The sequence below is a fragment of the Serinus canaria genome, chromosome 2, assembly GCF_022539315.1.
Source record: "Serinus canaria isolate serCan28SL12 chromosome 2, serCan2020, whole genome shotgun sequence".
Classification (NCBI taxonomy): domain Eukaryota; kingdom Metazoa; phylum Chordata; class Aves; order Passeriformes; family Fringillidae; genus Serinus; species Serinus canaria.
Genome location: NC_066315.1, coordinates 109,311,130 through 109,331,867, shown reverse-complemented (window position 1 = coordinate 109,331,867; position 20,738 = coordinate 109,311,130). Strand labels below are relative to the sequence as shown.

Here is a 20,738-nt window from a genome sequence, read left to right as displayed (position 1 = left end):
GAGTCAGATATTCAAATGGATGTACTCATAACCTGGGAGTTGAAATACATGGGCTGATTAAAGTAATTTGTTCATTTCTATGGGAGTAAAAGGCATTAAAATGCGCTCATCCCTATTTTTAAATATCAATATATTTTATGGTTATTTTACTGAACAAGCAGATAAAGGAAATAGTGTTAAATGGGATTTTCAATTTGTTAATTTGTTTTGAATTATTTCTGCAGACAGATATATAGGGTTCATGTTACACATCAACTACCATTGCTTCCTCCTAACACTTTCCATACAAAATTTTCATATCTTGAACCCTGAGGGAGTAAAACATCTACATACAATCATGTCAGGAGCTCATTATGCATCAACTAACTATGTGTAGGGATATGAGCAAAACTTTTTGTTCATTCAGGCTATAGTGTTTCAGTCAGCAAAAGACTTTTTTTCTGATCCAGGGGAAATTCAAAATGTGGTACGAGTCAGCAGAGGTGTGGGGACATAAATGAGCTTTAACTCTGTTTCTGTCTGAGCTGATTATATGAGAAAAATGTTACACATCATATTTCTGCATTCAAAGCAATCTCAGATTTATGTGTGATTTATATTATGTAATGAAATATTTAGGTGCATTGTTATTTGCATCTACTCCTAATGTTTTGTAGGTGCTTCTGGCTTTGATGCATTTACAGCAGACGTTTTTATAGACCTGAACATTTTCTATAAAACTATCAACCAAGACTTTCCTCTTATTTTCTATTTCTGTCTATCATGTATTTATAGGAATATTTTTCAAACACTGTCAAGATGCTGATAGTTATATTCATTCACAAAGCAAGAGGGTGTTTTATGACCTATTTCCTCTTAGAAATTTCAACAGGAGATGGGGCAGCAAGGAGTTACGAGCACTTTTGTTTCAGTGGCGTTAATTTTAAAGGCTTGTATTAAATTATTTTCTCCTCTGCAAAGTAACTATAAAAATGGCAGCCTTTCATTTAATAGATATTTTTGCTGCCTTAAGAGTTTTATCTATTTGCTTTACTGGCAAACTTTCTTCCTTTCTTTATTCTGCCAAGCCCTGTATATTCAACCTCAACAAAAGAGACTGCCTGTCTCTCCAACCATCCTGGTTCATAGGGATCCTTAGAAATTTCTGAGAGGTGCACAACTCTCTGCAAAATTCATTTCTGTTCAGAAATGTATTCTTTGTCTAGATATCTAAAAAACCCCCAAGGAAGCAACTTTAATCTCAGAGTACAAATGGATTTTGTAGTGCTAAAAATGAAAGGAAACATTTCTTTATTTGTACCCTAAGAACACAGGAAAATCTCTGGATATATATAAAATTAAGAGTAAACAGGAAAAACTGTAATGCAAAGAGTAAAATAAAGTAAAATCTCCTGATAGAGATTGAAACCATTCCAGCAGCTATAAGGATGAATGTAGTTTGTCAGTGTCTGTCACACTGCTGGCCAGAGAGGCATCTGAGAAAAGTGGTTTAGGACAGGGCACGGCACACCTCAGTGATGGCTGAAAGGAGAGGGATGAAATGGCCTGAAAGATTGGAGAGTCTAATTCAGTGCTTGAAGTAAAGCATTCAGTGAGGCTTCCATTCCTAAGTCATTTTTGAAAGTGAGGCTTGGACCCTTTCCCTGCTGAATAAAAGTCCTAAAAATACCTCAGTGATTTGTAAATATCCCTCTTGCTAGTCCAGAGTTGTAACTGCCCAACTCACTTTGAAAGTAGTATTTAAGCTTCCAAGAATTATCAAGAAGAAACGCAATTAATATCTAGTCTACCCAAGATAGGATTTACTCATAGTATCCCTGACAGATTTTTGCCGAACCTGGTCTTAAAATCCTCCTATGATATACATCCCACAGCCTCCCCAGGCAAACTGTTACTGAGCTTGACTATCCCCATCAATAGTAAGTTTTTCCAAATGTCTGATGTAAATCTCCCGTTGTGTGGTTTAAGCCTATTACTTGTTCTGTCCCTTGTGGACATTTCATAGCCTTTCAGTCATGGGAATAGCATTATGATGCATTCTCTCATTCAGTTTTTTTAGCCTTAGTTGAAGCTAAAAACCTGTCCCCTTAGGCAATGTGAAAATTTTTTACCCAAAGTCAGCTTATAAAGCAGAGCTGCTTTGTTAATGCCTTTATAAAATAGCAATTTCATGATATAAGTGTAGTATAATGGCATATGGCAGGAAAGCCTGATACAACTGTGTCCACTTCAGAGACTTCATGGTTTAAATGGAGATTTGAGGTTGTATAAATTTCCCAGCATTTTACCTATTGGGCTGTCAGTATGGAATATCAAAAGTGTCAGTAAGTAGCTACCTTATTCAAATTACTCATCTGGGGCATTGCTTCTGCAGCTGAGGCTCACAGCTCTGCCCAGCCTTGTGTGTTGCTGGATGAACTGAGCAGTTCTCTCACAGCACCTTGGCACCTTCTACAGCACTGCAGGTGTTCTGAATCAAGGTCTACCTCATTGTCTTAGACAGCACCCAGCAGGATGAAGCCAACTCAGTCATGTCCAGGCTCCACTAGATAAAGTTACAGATGCAGATATTTAATTACACCCCCTGAAGCAGTTTCTACTCTGTTTAAGCCATTTCTTTCCTACCCTTTTTGATTGAAAGTTTGGGAAGTTTGTATTCATTTTCTAGCACTTCAATTAGGAGTCATGACAATTTGTGCAGACTTTACTTCTGTGTATTTTTAGAAGTACTACCAATGCTTATTGATTTAGTCAGCTACATGGAGAAATGCCCCTCCAAGAGCACCCCCAGCTCATACCTGCCAACCTTTGGGTGTCCGTGTGTGGGGAGGGAGGTAGGAGGACCATTACAGGGAGCACTGCACACTATGGCCAGCAAAAGCAGCAAAATGAGTTTCATTTCTGAGTTTCTTCTTTAAATGTATTCATCATGTTTGCATGTGTCAGCTCTGCTGAGGTGGCATCTCAGGTTTTAAATTAATATTGTTGTAATGCATTTCTTTTTAATTAAAAAAGAGAGCTGCCTAGCAGGAAATTTCATAAAATAAAACTAATTAGTAATAAACAGATTAAATCTTTGTCAGTTAATCAACACTATAAACTTCTGAGTATTTGGAGAGCAGTGTGAGATAACACTGTCGTCATAATAAGAGTGTTTGAAATCATCAGGGATCCCACTGTGCTGTTTGGGTGGTGAGAAAATAATGATTGAAGATAGGCCCCCCTACAGTGCTCACATGTGAATTCCCCTAAAGATTAAAGCTGCAAAGATCTGAATTTGATGTTGGCCCTATCTCTAAAGCAATTTTTTTTGAAGAGTAGGCAATGGTGGTGGGTAGTACCAAGCAAATTCTTAATGATGCTTAAACCAAACCTGTCACAACACCACAAAGTTTTGGAGCTAGTGGTCAGCAACTGATTGTGGGCTGGGAGCTTTGCAGCTTTCTCAGAGCAACTGTTCCCAGCAGATCTGAGGCTTTAGCCTGTGGTGGAGATTGCCCTGCAAATTTCTCACGTTCTTCCACCCTCAATCCTCAACATGGTAATTTCCATCAGAACTGTGGCAGTCCTCTCATGGCACTTGTGCCAGGTTTCTGGCAGGTCCAACTGTCTCCTGGGGATAAAGAACACAATGGAAGAGACCATATAGCTTTGGGCAGGGACCTTTCTGAAGAAAGTTGGGCATACTAGAGCAGGACAGGGCATAGCCTGTCTGGCTGGTAGTGTATCAACCCCTCCTAACCCCCTGTCACTTGCAATAATGCACATTTAGTAGGTTACTCTCTAAAGGCATTGACATTTTCTCCATTGCTACTAGGAACGTGTCAGAGCTCCTCTATATCACCCTGGGGGGTTCTTTGGAGCCGTTGGGATTATTTGGGTTCCTTCTTTGAAATATATAAAAAATTTAGGTGGGCTGGAATAAAAATAAGGGGAGTGAGAAAAATGAATCATGTTTGTCCACATACAGCAGACTTAGTGGAGTGGGTTAGCAAGAAGTTATGATCCAGGGAACAGCAAGTGGGAGTCATACAGAATTATTATCTTTTCGTTTCTCATCTTTGTCTTAATTTGGTCATTGCAGCCATAATTGCATGTGTTTTGTCATAGAAGTGCCCATGTAAATCAGTTTTTTTGTGGCATGAATTAAACGAGCAGCAATAGTATTATAAAATACATTCAGTTTGGGACACTGTTATTGCTTAAAATACACAGTGAATGTTAGATTATACTGCTGCCTCCAAAGATCTAAATTCGAATACAATGTTGGAGGACAAGTGAATTGGCCATTCTTATTTTATTTTTCATATACTGGTGTTGTATTACAAACTGCAGCCTGCTTGATAGATAGCTATTCTGGAAAAATGAGAATCCCAGTTCCTGCTCCTTCATTAGATGCTGAGTCCATAGGCAGCTGTAAAACAAACAAAACGTCATGTGGATGGGTCTGTTAAAAAGGCGGGAGCTGAACTGCACTGGTTAATTTCAGAGATGTTGGGGACTGTTTCTTTTCAGAAGTCTTTAGCTACCCTGACACTATCACTTTTGAAAGTCAGATGCTAGGTGTTCTCACTTTTCTACTTCTTCCCACTGGACATCTGTGTGCAAAAGTAGAAAATATTTAAAACACCCCTTTCTTTTCCTCATATTGTAGTATGTCTTCATGTAGTATGTCTTCATATAGTATGTCTTTGTAATTTTTGCAAGGGCAAATTGTTTATAACAACTTCCTTCATGTTCATAATTACAATCAGCTCTTTGAATTAAAACCTTTTTTTAAACATCTTTATGAAATACTCAGCACAAATTTACTGGGGAGTGAGAGAATAACAGAGCTGTTGCATCCTTGCTAACAACCATATAATGCATTTTTGTGCCACGTGTTTGGGACAGCTTCTGCCTTTGAATCATGTTTCTGCATTTGGAGGAAGAAGCACAGATCGTTTTTGTTTTGTTTTTTTAAATACTGGAGTGTTCCCTTCCTATCAAGAGGCCAAGTGTCCTGCTTTGGCAAAATGGGCTTCTTGCAAGGGTCTGTGTGATCCTTCTGATCACACAGCTTTCTTACAACACTGTGTCTGTTATTTGCATGGTGGGTGATCTTCCGATATTAATGGGTCTTTAACTCCCTTCTAAAAAAGGACAATGTGTCTCATGATTATCATAATTTTTCTATTCATCTTGTCTCCCTTACTTTTTCTGTTCTTTTTTTTTTTTCCCCCTTTTCAGGATGGAGTAGGTGTAGATGAGAAGCTGTCTTTACGGCGGGTGGCCGTCGTAGAAGATTTCTTTGACATTATCTATTCCATGCATGTTGAAACTGGGCCCAATGGAGAACAAATCAGAAAACACGCTGGACAAAAGAGAACCTATAAAGCAGTAAGTACAAAAACCAGCTTAAAGTGAACACCAGTCTCTAAAAATGTGAGTTATTTGGGTTTAGTCACATGGCATGAGATTTGTGGGGTTTTTTTCCAACTAGATTAGTACTGACACCCTCACTCTCAAATTGATTTCAGACATCTTTCATTAGTGCATGAAAACATATTGTTTAGAAATCACATTTGCTGTATGATTGGGGGCCACATCCACTGACTTCACTAGACATTCTCTCATTGGTACAAGAAGAGAATTTGCCATTTCTATAATGGTTTCTAATAGCTCTGTATTAATTAATTGCTATTAAATGGATGAAGTGTTAAAGCAGACTTGGAAGCTATTGTCACAACTTGGCTGAATGGATTGCTGTGTTTCAGCATATAAATGAAGGAGCCTTATAGTTCATTGCTGTAGACTAAGTGATACCTAATGGTTTAATGGTATGAAAACTTGTAAATGTCCTAAATTCAAAGGGCTGGAAAACTACTAGTTATAATAATGAAAGTATTGATGGGTACCTCCCATTCCTGCATAAACTGGCTGAGTAGAGAGAAAATACTATTTTGAAAATTTTAATTGCATCGTAGTCCTAAAATAGCTATAAATGGCTTTTGTGATTAGTGACACAAATATAACACTTTGCTGTCCTATAGAGAACTGATGAAACGTTTGCTACTTTCCCAAGGTGCTTAAAATTCATGGTCTTGCCTGGGTTTGTGTGACTAACTTTCCATGTGCAGGGCTGTGATGGTTCCAGGCACACTCAGAGGTCTATCCTGACCCACCTGCCCAGCTGTTTCCAGTTGCTGAAGCACCAGGGGCTCTCCCAGGGTGGCAGGGCAGGGGAGCCCAGCCAAGGCCCATCACGTACCCCTGACCAGGCTGCAGGGCATCCAAGGCACCTCTCCCCCTGGTCCCAGTGGGATGAGGCTGGCAGGGAGCTGTGGACAGGGCTCTGAGGTGACCTATCACCCTGGACACAGTTCTTCATCTTAAAAACAGCCTGCAGTTATGTGAGCTGTTTTCCATCAGGGGTCACTGGAATGTGGGGAAGCTCCAGGTTTCTGATTCAATTTTGGCTGTAAGAAACAGCTGTATTTCCATTACTGTTTCTTTCACCCTTACAGCAATCTTTACTTTATATCTGTGAATCCCTTCGCAGATATTTTATTTATAGGCTATTTCAGATGGTTTGTTGAGGGATAAGCTCTTGGCAAAATTTCTTATAATTTGTTCCCAGAGGTATTGACCTTAAGATAGACATATGAAGACATCTTTCATCTGAGTGTGCTTTTGTAGGGCTTGGAGTGTTATTTCAGGGTGATCTAACGCAAACTCTCTAAATTAATTTTCACCTGGCACCTCAGCCATTTTGATACTTCATCTTCTCTTTCAGAAAGCATTAGAAAAGTGATATCTTCCATTGACCTTTCTCTTTCTATTTTGTTTTCCCTAGTAGGCTGTTCAAAGGTATAGGTCACAAATGTCTTAGAATAATACACAGTTTTAAAGAATGCTGCCAACTATAAATACAATACTTCAAGTCATCATCCCACAAATGTGTGCCAAGTATAATATTTACTACTGCAAGAATTCCATGATTGCAGGTCAGATAGGAAATTTGTTTATTGTGAATAGCATGACAGACTACTGTATCTTTGGTGAGAAGAGCTATTTGTGCAGTTTCAGAAGCCTAGACAGTAGTTTCATCTCTTGTCAACTTTTGTTGCAATTAAGACATGAGCCTGTTGCATCATTAAGGGTGCCAAAATGTAAGTTTTTGTCAGTCTGCAATATTTGTGCATTCATTTAATTGTATATTAATTTATCAAGGGCATTGAGTTGTCTTTCCCAGTGACAAGATTCACATATATAATTTTGAAAGGCTTCCATAGATTTAAAAAATGGAGAAAAGACTCCAGAAGAAACAAATTTCAGTTCTTGCTCTCTATTCTGACATAAGAATTGGGTTAAGTGAACAGGCATCAAACTCTACCAGACCATCAGGGGAAAGGTCCTTTACTGGACCTGTCCATGAAAATGCCTTGAGTAAAATTAAGAGCTGTAGTGTCAGTTCCAGGAAGCCACAGAGTATCTACCTCCTCTGTGGCACTGTAAGGAGGAAAAAGGTAATATCTCAGGTAACTGTCTCCCAAACCATTTTACTTTAAAAGCTTTATAAATCAAACTGAAGTACTTTGGTGGGGTTTAATTTCATTAAGTGAGTCTGGAACAAGATTAATTTAGTCTTGTTTCTTTATTCACGTGTCAGAAGTGAATCATCCCTGAGATCTCTGCATGTATTTATCATGCATAAGTATTCACCAAATGGTTTGAGTGAAGAACTTTTACAGGAGATGTGGTTCACAAACTCTGTGCTGCAATTGCTGTTTGTAATTCACCCCTGGCATGATCTAGTCACATTGCTTCTATTCTCTCACTGGATATCCAAAACCTTTTAACAGAGAAATTATGGGAATAAAACCCCACAAGTTCGGTACAAAATTCCTGAACTTCTGAAGTTCATAAATACTGTGATGGATTTTCAGTACCTAAGCATTCCTGAAAAATTAATGGCATAGTATTAGTATTGAGAATTGCAACATATTGATTTTAAGTAATTAATTTGCTTATATGTGTGTGAGTCTCATTTTCAATAGTAAAACCTGCTCCACTCAAAGTTTTGAATATGCTCAAGAAGGATTGGAAGGGTAATGAAATTGTCAAAGGTGACTTAATTAACTACTGTCTGCATTTACATGGAGTAACAAATTTGGTATAGCTAGAGTCTTTTTAATTTTTGATAGAGTCACCCTGGGTGCTGGTATGCTAAAATACATCAGAATGTCTCTCTAAAAATGTGTTCAGAACACTTGACAAACTCATTTAGGAAATCTGCACTTGTTTATGTTAACTGCATGGAAATGCATGATATTTTTACAACTGATTGATTTGTGTGGAACTTCCTACACCGGCACTGTGCAGGAAGATAAATAGGATGTGGTACTGGAGACCTCTTAAAGAGCAGAGTACTGGAAAGAGCCTTTCCATTTTAATTGGGGCAGCAATGTACCAAGCTCAAACTTCACGATTTTTGGCACAAACCCTCCAGATAAATTAGGAAAGCATCTGTCCTTCAATATTCAAGTTTAGAATAAGGTCCCATTCTCTTCTCTTCTGCACACTAAAAGACCAGAAGGGAATTGTATAAACTCTGTGTGTATGATGTGGGAGAGTAACCTTGAAAATATGCAAAACTGGAGGAGTGTCCTATTTAACTGGCAGATTTGTGTTCATTTTGGGTACCTGACTTGTATACAAGGTAAGATTGATGTGCTGTGTTCCTTGCCAGGAACTTTAGGTAGATCTATACCAGCAAATAACCCAGATGTGGCTTATATATATAAAATGAAACCAAGAACTTTAAATCACATCCAAAGTATGCCAGGCTGAAGGAATAATTAATGTGGTGCTTTTAATCTCAGCTACTTTCCCAGTTCCCAGGGAAGTTTACAAACAGAGAAAACATTGAGAGTCTTGATCTGGGAGATAATTCCCTCACAAAGGCAGGATATGTGACACAAGGCCTGGCCAAGTCGCTTGCTCAGCAGGGGCACAGGTGACTAGGAAGATGCGAAAGGTGAAAAGAGCATGTTCCTCAGGGCAAGGGAAAGCAGTGGTGCCCAAAGAGGTCCATGCTTGTCCTGCATTCTCCTGGGTCCTCTGCTGGGCCTCACAGGAGGTGGAGTGAAATGCTGATGCCAGCAATGTTGTCAGGAGAAAGCACCGGGATGTCGCAGGGGTATCTCCGCTAGCAGGTGCTGCCTCAGCTCAGTGTCTAAGAGGAGCTGCTGTGCTTTGGGGAAGTGCTTTCACTCTCTGTTCTCAGGGAGTTATTTTTGTATAGACATCCCACTCTGAAAGGAGAACTGTGGCATCAAACTGGGGATGGGGATGCATGGGAGAGAAATGTTCAGGAAAAGAATCCATCTGGTGTATTTGGGAAAGGCATGCAACAAGTGCATAGCAGGCTTTCTGTGCCTTTGTAGAACTATATTTTTTGATTTAAACTATTCATCTGTGTCTGCAACTTAAATACAAGTGCTGAGGGGTATATCAGAGGTGGGAGTAACCGGGAAAAGTTGTGGCTACAGTAGCAGCATAATGCAATAGGCTCAAGCTGTCAGGACAACTCTGATTCAGTGCAAACCAGGAAAAAAATAGCCTTATTACACTTTTCAAGAAGTGCAAATGGTCTGTGATGAGGATGGCAAGCTAAAACATCTGTGTTACTTCTCATGCCCAGCTATTGGTACTGTCAGGCCAGATGAAGTGGTTAAGCCCTATATTTCAGAATAGATTTGATTTTCCTTACTTTGTTTTGACATCCTTAAAAAAGGTACAGATTTTCATTAATTTAAACAACTGAGAAGGTGCCTCACCTTTCTATATTATATCTGGACACATTTTCCCACAACTAAGCACATCATCTAGCTGAGAGCTATGTATAAGTCTCATAGCTACTCTTTAATTCTATGTGGATATTCTACTTGAATTTTTAACTATGAAGGATGATCTAATATCTGTCTGTTGAGTCTGTGAGTGTCTGTGCAAAATCTTGAAACATTAAAGCAGTGAACTTGAATTGTGAGTCAGGGTTGTCACGTCTGAGCAGGTGAAATAGGTTGGATAAGAAGACTCCCAACCCATAGATGAAAAAAGAGCCACTGGGCTGATGAGCTGGAAGAAGCAGGCTTGTAAAACATGGGGAGATACTAATGTGTCAAGGGAAAGCAGCCTGAGACAAGGCTCTCATCAGATAGGTAGTACATAAATGTGTAACGTCTGAGGCGTTAACAGGAGTCTTTAAGATGTTGGGTAATATCTGGGGTCTTGTGCCTCATCCAGCTGTTTCAGTGATAAATGTTTCTTGATTTTGGATCAAGATTTTGAGTAGCTTCCCATCTCTTCTGTCAACCAAAGAAAAGCCTTGCTGAGACTGAGAAACAGGGGGTTATTCTTTTTCCCTTCCAAAATAAGAATGTGCTTGTAAGTCCCCTGTAAGCATCACACTGAGTGTATTTTCCTCAGGGAATAATTTTTTGACAGGTTGCAGTGTGAGATAACATTGTCTCCTTCCTGATCAAACAGGGCTAAAGTACATTTGGGGCTTGACTGGTTACTGTACAGGACAGACCTTGTCCTTGGGGAAGGGGAAGAACTTGAGCTTTGTGCAGAGCCCTAGCCTGCCTAAATTCTTGCTTCCACACCATTCTTGTGTGGAATGGGCATGGCAAAACAGCCAAGCCCCATGCACTTTTACTCTAGGAGCTTGTTCCTGCTTCTTTGCAAAGGGTGAGTGTTCAGTGTCCTGGCAATTGTCCCACTAGCAGGTGTTTCCCATCACTTCCCTCACACAAAGAGTTTTTGCTCGATGGGGAGAGAAGGGAAGGGAGCTGTGAAGTGCAAGTTTAGCACATGGGGGAACAGCATTTCCCACAGTGTAGCGGGGTAGCGAGCTCTTGCTAAAACTCCCAGCAGGGCTAGATCTGATTTCCTATGTCAGCCCTCTGTTCTGACCTCTTGCTGAGGAAAGGAGAGGGCTTCCCTTGGCTGCCTTGCCCTCCTGTCATCAAGAAACCAATTTCTGCCACCTGGTTTGATGGCTGTGGGCCCAGGACAGATTACCATCTTCACCCTATCCCTATCTTTCTCTCTCTTTTCCTCCTCCTGGAATCTTCTTTTGATCATCTTTCCACCCTTTACCCTCTTTAATAAAAAAAAAAAAATACAAACACACGTGTAAAAATCTCTATTCTGACACATTGTATCTTCCAGACTACACATACACCCTCCATGTTAATTCTTTAGAGGTTAATAGGTTCACTTGCAAAATTTCACTCCCTCTCCTCACACTTGTCTTTCCTACTCTGCCATATGTGTCCTAAAATCTGCCTTTCAGTTTAGGACTTGTTAATTTTCCAAGCAAAAATTTAGCTCTGAAAGCTACATCATCACAACATCCTGCACTTAAATCATCTGAGTATGGGAGAGCAGAAAGGAAACTTTGTTTGTTTCCTCTGCCTGTAGTGATGCAGTAGGAATGAAATTGTCTCACAGACAATTAGGACATTCATTGCTTAGCTCCAGTGTAAATCAGATTACATGCTCAGGTAGTGGATTACTTGCCTGTGCTAGTTGTGCTCTTCATGGGATCCAGTAAACAAGCCTAGACAGGCCTTCACTGCTGCATGATGCTATGGATGCAGTCATGTATCTCAAAATATACCAAAACCTTTTTGTTAATGGTGAAGTAAGATCATAAAAGCTATGACTCTGAAACCACTGAAGTCAACTCATTTTCCTCTCAATTCAGACTTAAAACCAAATATATGTAGATGTTCATGGACTGTATTGTTAAGAAATGCTTGCTTCTTATCTTATAATTTCTGAGGCTAAAACAAACCCTGTGTAATTTTTGTGGTTTTTGCTTAATGCTCTGGAAGTTCTGTTTCTTCTTCCTATATCTTTTCAGTGTAAGAAGGCATATAGCTAAAATAGCTCTACCTAGTATGCAATACCTAAACACAAACCTGCTAGAATCTGCTGGTTTTCTGATTTCTCCATGATACAGAATACATCCAGTTATGAGATAACACATCTCTACAAGCAGCAGAAAATACACTTATGTGCAATAAAAACACAAGTAAGAGTAAGGAATCCCATAAGGATATTTCTAGAGCTGATATATTTGAGAAAAATTTACTTATAATATTTTTTTAAATCAATCCAAGTAATTTTATCAATATGGTAAATCAGCACTTATTGGTCTTTGATGGGAATGGGCATGTGCATCAGAAGTTTCTTGTAAGTCATGCCAAAAATATGCCAGTCTGATTTGTCAGAGTATGAATGTAAATAAGGCAATATTTCCCACTTTTTTTCTGCCTTTATTTTTTCTTAAAATGTAGAAGAATTTACATATTTTATTTTTTTTTTTCGTGGATTTACAATAAACCAGTATTCTTTTTTTATAACACATCACTGAAAAAGATGGCCTGACTTTATATTTTATTAGCTAATAGCCTTGAGGAGAGGACTAGGAGTTGGGCCACTGAAGGCAGTGAGAGGATACAGCATCAGCAAGGACTGAGTCATTACTTCCTTCTTTTGGGTAGAGTATAGGACAGAAATCATTTTTCCTGATGAAATCAGACCACTCAGGTAGTTCTGTGTAATTATTTAGAAGGTGTCATAGGCCTCCAGGTTGTTCTCTGAAACACTCACATGCAAGCCAGCTCCCTGAATTACATCAATCCAGTCTTGTGCAGAACCTGGTAAACTCTACTGAGAGCTGAAATATGGGATTTTATGTTCAGCCTTGTGCTAATCTGCTTGAGCATTTCTCAGCTACAGCTGGTTCAGAGCTTGGCCAGAGCAAGTGGCTATCTGCAACTTATAAAGTAGAGGTGAAAGGCAAACAAGGGTCTGCACTGCTGGGGGTGTGAAATTGTGCAGTTGGGAGGAGACAATTCATAAGCTTGGTGGCACTGAAAGTTGGAGCCACCTTTCTTTTCTATATATTCAGGCAACAAGGATAAGGAATGTTGTGGGTTATGCTCCTTATGCATCTCTTTTAATGTGATTCCTGTCGTGTTATACCAATTTATGCAGACTGAAGTCTAGGAATGTCAGTGATTGATTCAAATTATGAAATAAACAGGGGAGGAAGTTGGTGAAATCTGGAGTTATTTAGGGAAGGGCATCCTTAAAACTGTGTTGCAGTGGGAGGTTGGAGACACGAGCATCTGCTCTATGGACAAATTTAGTTATAAAACCCAGTTCCCTTATAGTCAGTGGAGCAGACCTATCAAATCTGGGCCTTAGCTCACTTTCTCTCCATGGAAGAATTTCATCTTGTTTGAGCAGAACTGGAATTTTGACAGAGAGGCTTGATTAGAATAAATGGAGCATTCCTATCAAATGCAGGGGACTAATGAATCCGTTGGTAAGCTCCATTAATTTCAATAAAGTGCTAAACATGTTAAATGTTGGAAGAGAGAGGTTGCTGTGTATGTGCACTTTCCAATTTTTTCAATGCTGAATTCTAGCTGGTTTTATGTTCTTTTTTTAGTTTCTATAAAGCATGAGTGTAACCAGTGTTTTCATGTTTAGAAAGGTAAATAAATATCTGTTATGAGGGTATAAAAAACAGGAAAAAATAATCTAAAAATATTTTTTTAGTAGGACCTCCCATTCAAAAGTGGCTTCATTTAGTGCCTTAATTTTCAGAAAAGGTGTTTCAGGCCCAGAAAAAATCTTTGCCAGTTTTCATCACAGAACAATATTTGCTTTTATACTAATTCTCTTCTCCCTCCCCAATAAGATTTCCATTATATAAGAAAACAACGACAATAAACAGCCTAAAAACCAATGCTATAAACATGATGGTATATTTTGCATTCCCATTTTATAATGCATCATTTCTATGTATTGACATGACACACATCATGTCCACAAAAACTAATTTAAACTCCACCTATTTTCAAAAACAATGCCACTGATAAATTTGGTCCATGGAGTTTTAGGAAATGTAAAATTCAGCATAGGTTAAGTAGGTGACAAGCCAAGTGGAAAAGTGTAAGAAAGTTAAAACTGACCGTTCTTCCTCCTTTTAGCTCCCTTTCAAGGAGCAGAAGCGATTTGGACAATATGTAATTCCATTTAGTTCCAGTTAAAAAGAGATGTTGTCCTTTCTGTAGTCACACTTTCATGCACACCATCTCCATTCTTCTTCACTTCTTACTGAGACTTGCATCTCAGCATAGTGCTTGATAGGAAATCCAATCCTGCTGTAGGAGTTACAGTAGGGCAGTACAAACAGGTTAACGACTCACTCTTTTAGTCTCTCTTCCTGGGCCTTGGTCTTTCATTAAGAATTATCTCCATAGTAAGATAGTCACCAGAGTTGGGAAAAAAGAGGCTGGAGATTCATTACAACACTTGCACTGTTCAATGTATATACATCAACTTGTACAGGGAATCACAGAAAAGCCATGCATTTGCCTTTTCATTGGCTTGAAAACATCCAGGTTTGGATGTGTTCATCAGACGCCACCCATCCGATAAAGCTGCTCCAGTGCACTGGAGTGTAACAGTTTCTGCTGATGTCTGGTTTGAATGTCCCAAAACACTTCTGTTGCTGTCCCTGGCTATACACTATAAAGGGTTTTTCTCTACAGATTTTTAACTCACTTTCAGGCAGCACTGGGCTAAAATGAGATCTTTCTTGGCCTCATAACCTACATGAAAGGAATCTATCTCCCTCAACCTTTCCTTTAAGGTTTCCTTTAGGTTCCAGCTGCTATGACGGACTGGCTCAGAGCCATCTCCTGATTCTTAGCAGCCTTCTTGAAGTGTGGAGAAGAATGTGAACTTTGAAGGGAAACCTGGGCACATTATTCCAGCTGCTTTCTTACCAGCACTGAGTAGAAAGGGATAATAATTTTTCTTGATCTGTTGGCTCTACACTTAAAGTAGCCAGTATGAGATGTAGTTTGTCTGTGATCAGAGAGTATGCTGTTAGTTCATTTTCAGCTTGGCACCAGCCTCTGGGTCCTTTTCAGCAAGGCAAAATGTCTATAAAGACAGATGCATCCTTTCGGGTGAGGGGAATGCAGTCTTTAAAACCAGAATGACTGCTTCCTCCTCTCCCTCTCAAAAGAGAAACAAATCCTTCTGCTGCCTACTTGTGAGTATGTGGTTTGAAACAATGATTTTGTTGAAACCAAGAAAGAACTAAAATCTGTTGTTTCAAAATATTTCCAGGTGAAGCAGAGTCTCTGAAATCAACTGGTTCACAAATTCTTTAACTACTAGTAAAAATAACCTAGGTACTCCAAAGTACAAAACCACAAGCTTTAGAAAAATATTTTCACAAAACATTCAAGTACAAAGTTAAAATAGTTAGGCAACCTTCTTTGCTGCTAATACATCAAGTCCTATATCTGTCTATGTATTGTTACAGCAAAAAAAAAAAAATAGAACACATAAAAAAAGTGCTTTTTTTTTGGCATTCGCTATTAAAAAGAGGTCTCTCTTCAACTTTTTTGATACCATTCCACAGTGGGATAGCTGTTATGTATGAATCTTTTTTCTTGAAAGGAATTTGAAATGAACTGTAAACAGAAAACAACCCCCCCTTTTGATATAAGTGGGATTTTGTTCAGTACCAACTGTTAGTAGCCATTAGATGCTAAGTAGGCAGATTGGAGAGATGCTTCTTGAGATCCTACATAGTATGCAGAACATGCTTTCACTGTGCTTCCTGGCATTAAATGATAATGTGCTGTATTTGGAAATATGATGATCAGGTCTGTTAAATCATGCTCAATCAGCTTATGTGATAACACCTATATTTTGTTATTAATTTCAGATTTCAGAGACCTATGCCTTCCTCCCGAGAGAAGCGGTGACACGATTTCTAATGAGCTGCTCAGAGTGCCAGAAAAGAATGCATTTAAACCCAGATGGAGCGGATCATAAAGGTAGTTTTAGTGTCAAATAGTGGGATGTAAAGTAATTTTATTTCTAATACCCATTTATAGGTTCCTAGCTTAAGTGAGGGTTCATATAAATGTGGTAGACTTGTAACAGTTCACTAAGTCAGATCATCTCATTTACTTAAGCTGGAAGGTAGTGAATCTTCTGCTTTCACTTAAGGATGGAGTGTAATGCCATCTGCACCCTCAATAGAAAGATGATTTTATCTAGAGGAAATAATTTATTTTGCTATGGAAATGTTTGTATGGGAGCTTAAGCATAAGTAATAGATAGGGTATATGGACTGTAGTCATTTAGGGTAGAAGAACTCATCAGCTTTCAGGGTTTGATCTGGTTTTCCTTTTTCTTTGGGAGACTTCCATTTGTACAGACTACAAGTGATTGCAAATGCAAAAGTTAGAGATAAATAACATAACAGTCTGATTTTGACTGCAGAATAGGCTGACATAGCCTCCACAATTAACATATATTGCATAATAACTGTTTTTTTGCAGATAATGGGAAACCTCCAACTTTGGTGACCAGTATGATTGATTACAACATGCCCATTACTATGGCTTATATGAAACACATGAAGCTGCAGCTACTAAATTCACAGCAAGATGAGGTAAAACCTGAAATCTTTTAAGTTTGGTTTTCTGTTTTCCTACATTGTTTTGTGCTTATTTATTATTTGTATTTATTTCTTCTTAAAGGTTGTTTGCTTTCTCTGATTTATTCAGAGTTTTCCCAGATCTTAAGATGTGCCCCATCAATTCACAGGCCCATACCAAATTATTTGTGGAAACTCACTTTGCTAGAAGTTTGTTCATTTACCATTTAAGCTGCCAAATAGAAGTTCAGCTATGTGCCAGCAAAAAACAGTTCTGCATTCTATGTCTTCCTGTCCAACTGCAAGATATTTTTTTAATAAAGAAAGCCTTCAAATACAGCCTTAACTGATGGATTATGTCAAGCCCCTGACTGACTTCTGACTTGTGCAGAATCAGCCAGGTTTGTTTTCCCAATAAGTAGGTATGGGCTATTGCTGGAGATTTCATGAATTATTCAACACTCCCTGGAATGGGGATTTCATCACTCTTCTGGAAATATCAGGATCCTTGTTTCAGTTTGGCCCTTGTTTTAAATTGCACAGGGTGTAGGGAGAGATCCCAAACACAAATTTCTTAATGCATAAATACAGCCTGGTCATCTTTTCCTTCTATTGAGTCTCCTGATTATTTGAAGGATCTGGAAGTAGAATTTCAGCTAGCAGGAGAGAAGAGGTTTTAATTTGCAGTAGCCTTAGGAATTAAAGGACTCCTTGATTTCTACACCTTTTCCCTTTGAGAATTACTACTTCCACAACAAGGTCAAGCACTCATTCTGGATCAGGACCCCATGCCACAGATCTTCTGTAGCCTGAATGTTTTGGTGTAGTCATTCTGGTCTGATGACTGAAATTTTTGTTAAACCAGTTTTTCATCTAGACAAGCCAGTGACAATGATATGGAGCCAACAGGACTTAACTTTGCTTGGTATCTCCATGCCCAGCTTGGTTTTGAAACTCTGTTGTTACTGTATATGAAATGCCTGAAGCAGTGGATTTATGAAAGTACTTTCTTATATGTTTTAGTAATAATAAATTTTTTAGGGTAGAGTGGGCACAAGGAAAGTTTTGGATTTATGAAAGTAATTTTTGTATGTTGTAGTAATATTAACTTTTCAGGACAGAGTGGGCACAAGGAAAGTTCTCAAGATAATCCTTATGCTTTTTCTCAAATCACAGTTTTGCCAAGGTTTTCCTTTTCCCCCGGGCTGTACATTTGTTGGCCCTGAGAACAAAATGTCAGGGAAAATGTTGTAGTACCAAGGAGCAAGACATCTGGTTCAAACTGTTTCATGCACTTAAAAAACAGACTTGGGTTTGTAGGAAAGATTTAATCTATCATATCTGTATTCTTGTGTGGAACTGAGACAGAAGTAAACTTGGATCCCACTGCTAGCTAGCACAATGACTGAAAATCTAATTCTCTCATCTTCAATTCCACATTTTTAAGCTGAGACCATTGATGAGAGGGAAACAGGCTCCATCTAAAAGGAGAACTCACCACTGTGTGGGAATTTAGGGCTGGGCTGCAACTGTTATAAAGATGCCAGTGGTTGTCCATTTTTGTTCCCATGCCCATGTGTCTATGCAGATTTGGACAGAGGTTTTCACAGGTAGAGGTGTACACAGTTTGGGAAGTGGAGTGGAGGTATTCTGCAGTGCTGTAGGCAAACAGGCTGCCTATGTGTGTTGTTTTATAACTGCAAGTGTCAGCCAGAGCCCCCTTTCTGTGAGCCCATCAAATAGCCTAACCTCAGAACTGAAATATGTGAGCTGCTGCTTGCTGGTTCCTGCAGGATTCACTGAGAATTACCCCTGCATTTTAACAGAGATACAGCAATCCAGTAGGTCTGGGGGAGTTTGTTTTCTTATCTTGCTCTTTGAACAAGCAGAGTGCATTTTTCCTAAACCTCAGACCCATCTGGTCTGTGTGTCCTGGCCCTGTCTGTCTGGGGCAGGAGGCTGGTGGGCACCAGGGTTCATCTGTGAGGGCAGTGTTTGGGTGTTTACTGCTGCTGTAACTGGGGTGTTCCTACCTTATGTAAGGCAAGACAGGTGCCTGTTAGAGAAACCCTCACTCTTCCATTTGTTTTTTTACAAATCCCTGAGACCAAGGTATGTTTATTTCCTTATTTGTTATTGTCCCATTATGGCAGTGCAGAACAGCTTCACCTTGTGTGTTGTCCCACTCTTGCTCCTGACTGGCATTTGCAGTACTTCATTCTAATTTAACATGAGTCATTACTGCAGGAACTTGCTTTCTGGAAACAGGAGAAATATCCATACAAATTAGAAACATTGCTGAGACCCAGGGGAGGAACTGATTTAAGAGTTAACGCTCAGAAAGAGGCAAGCAGCTGTATTAATACCTGTAATATCCACTTCACAACAAGTACACAGTAAATAATGCTCTAGAGATTGCTATTTTTCTAGGTCAGTTCTGGTGAACAACCCAGGAAAATAGTCAGAATCCTGCCTCGTCCTGTTTTGATTAAAAAATGCAAAGAAAAATGAACTGGACAACTATTTCAAACATTTCAGAATGTACAAATCTATTTGCCATATTTTCCTCTCAGCTCTTTCAAGTACTTTTCTTCTTAACAGGAGTAACCATCAGAAAAGTTGTTACTGAAAATATATTGCCTTAAGTTTGTACATTGCCTCAGCCATTTCCAGAGCAAGGCTTGTGGATACTTAATTTCTAATCCATGAGTGGATGTGTGAACTTCAGTGGGACTGAAGCAACTGAAGTCAAATATGTATTTGAATATTTTCTGGACTATGCCTAAAATTGCTTTCTTTTATAAATGGGGATCATGATCACACTTTTACTTTTTGCCCTTCTTATCATCCCTGTTAAATGTAACTGGACTTGATGGATAAATCATATTAAAATGTACAATGAAGAATAAATTTGCAATGATTCTCCTGTGATTATTTTACTTTTATTTGCCACTGACTGTCATGACCATGCTCAGAACTTTTATAGGCTTTCTCATTTTCATAGATGCTTGTCAAGGGAATTTGACCTTGGATTCTTACCAGGTCAGGTTGCCATTTGAAAATATCTTCCTGTGAGTCTTTGTGGTTTAACCCCAGCCAGCAAGTAAGAACCATGTAGTGCCTTGCTCACTCCTCTACCCACTCAGGTGGGATGGGGGAGAAAATCAGAAAAAAAAAAAGGAAAAAAAAAACAGGGGTTGAGATGAGAAGAGTTTAATAATTTCAACAAAGTAAAATCTACTACTACTACTACTATCACAACTGCTACTACTAATTGTAATAAAGGAGAGAGAGAGAAGGAGGGATAAAATCCAAGAAAAACACGTGATGCAAGCAAAATTCCTCACCACTCACTGAATGATGCCCAGCCAGTCTCCCTCTGGTCAACTCCTCCTAGTTTATATACTGGGAATAATGCTCTGTGGTATGGAATATCCCTTTGGCCAGCTCAGATCAGCTGTCCTGGCCATGCTCCCTCCTGGCTTCTTGTGCACCTGCTCACTGGAAGAGCATGAGACCTGAAAAGTCCTTGATTTAGAGTAAGCACTACCTAGCAACAACCAAAACATCAGTGTGTTATCAACATTATTCCCACACTAAATCCAAGCACAGCACTGTACCAGCTACTAGGAAGAAAAGTAACTATCCCAGCCCAAACGAGGACAGGGGTCATTCACAGGATTGCTGACTTCCATGTGGGACAGGTAAAGGGTTCAGACAGGGAATATAGGGAGGTCTCCTCAGCCAAATTTGAATAGCAAGGGCTTGGTGTGGGGTCTCTCATTACCAATTCTTTTCTGGAATACACTATGGAACTACTATGTAGTATCCTCATTGTTGAACAAATTGCATTTATCAGATTATCATACCAAATAAATGCTGTAGTTTCCTCCCTCTTCTTGATGTCCTCTGCTTGTTTTCTTGTATACAAAAATGATTACACTTCACACTGTGTGTGAGTGAAACAAATGGGAAGAGAATGAACTGCACATATAATGTGAACAGTGCACAATGTTTTCTGACATGTCACTTTCTATTTGCAGGATGAAAGTTCTATAGAAAGTGATGAGTTTGATATGAGTGACTCGACTAGAATGTCAGCTGTAAATTCTGACCTCAGCTCAAATCTGGAGGAGAGAATGCAAAGTCCTCAGAACCTCCAGGGCCAGCAGGATGGTAAGGCTCTCACTCAGTACAGAAAATG

At 39.1% G+C, this 20,738-nt stretch overlaps 1 protein-coding gene across 4 annotated transcripts in view; it reads left to right on the top strand.

The window, feature by feature from the left end:
• NOL4 (nucleolar protein 4) overlaps nt 1-20,738 on the top strand; it is a 192,256-nt gene that overhangs the window by 29,731 nt on the left and 141,787 nt on the right. For all 4 annotated transcript variants that reach the window (XM_050970991.1, XM_050970990.1, XM_050970989.1 and 1 more), the window contains exons 2-5: nt 5,230-5,379; nt 15,815-15,926; nt 16,437-16,549; nt 20,578-20,710. In XM_050970991.1, coding sequence (XP_050826948.1) covers nt 5,230-5,379; nt 15,815-15,926; nt 16,437-16,549; nt 20,578-20,710 — 508 coding nt within the window. The remainder of the gene's footprint in view (nt 1-5,229; nt 5,380-15,814; nt 15,927-16,436; nt 16,550-20,577; nt 20,711-20,738) is intronic.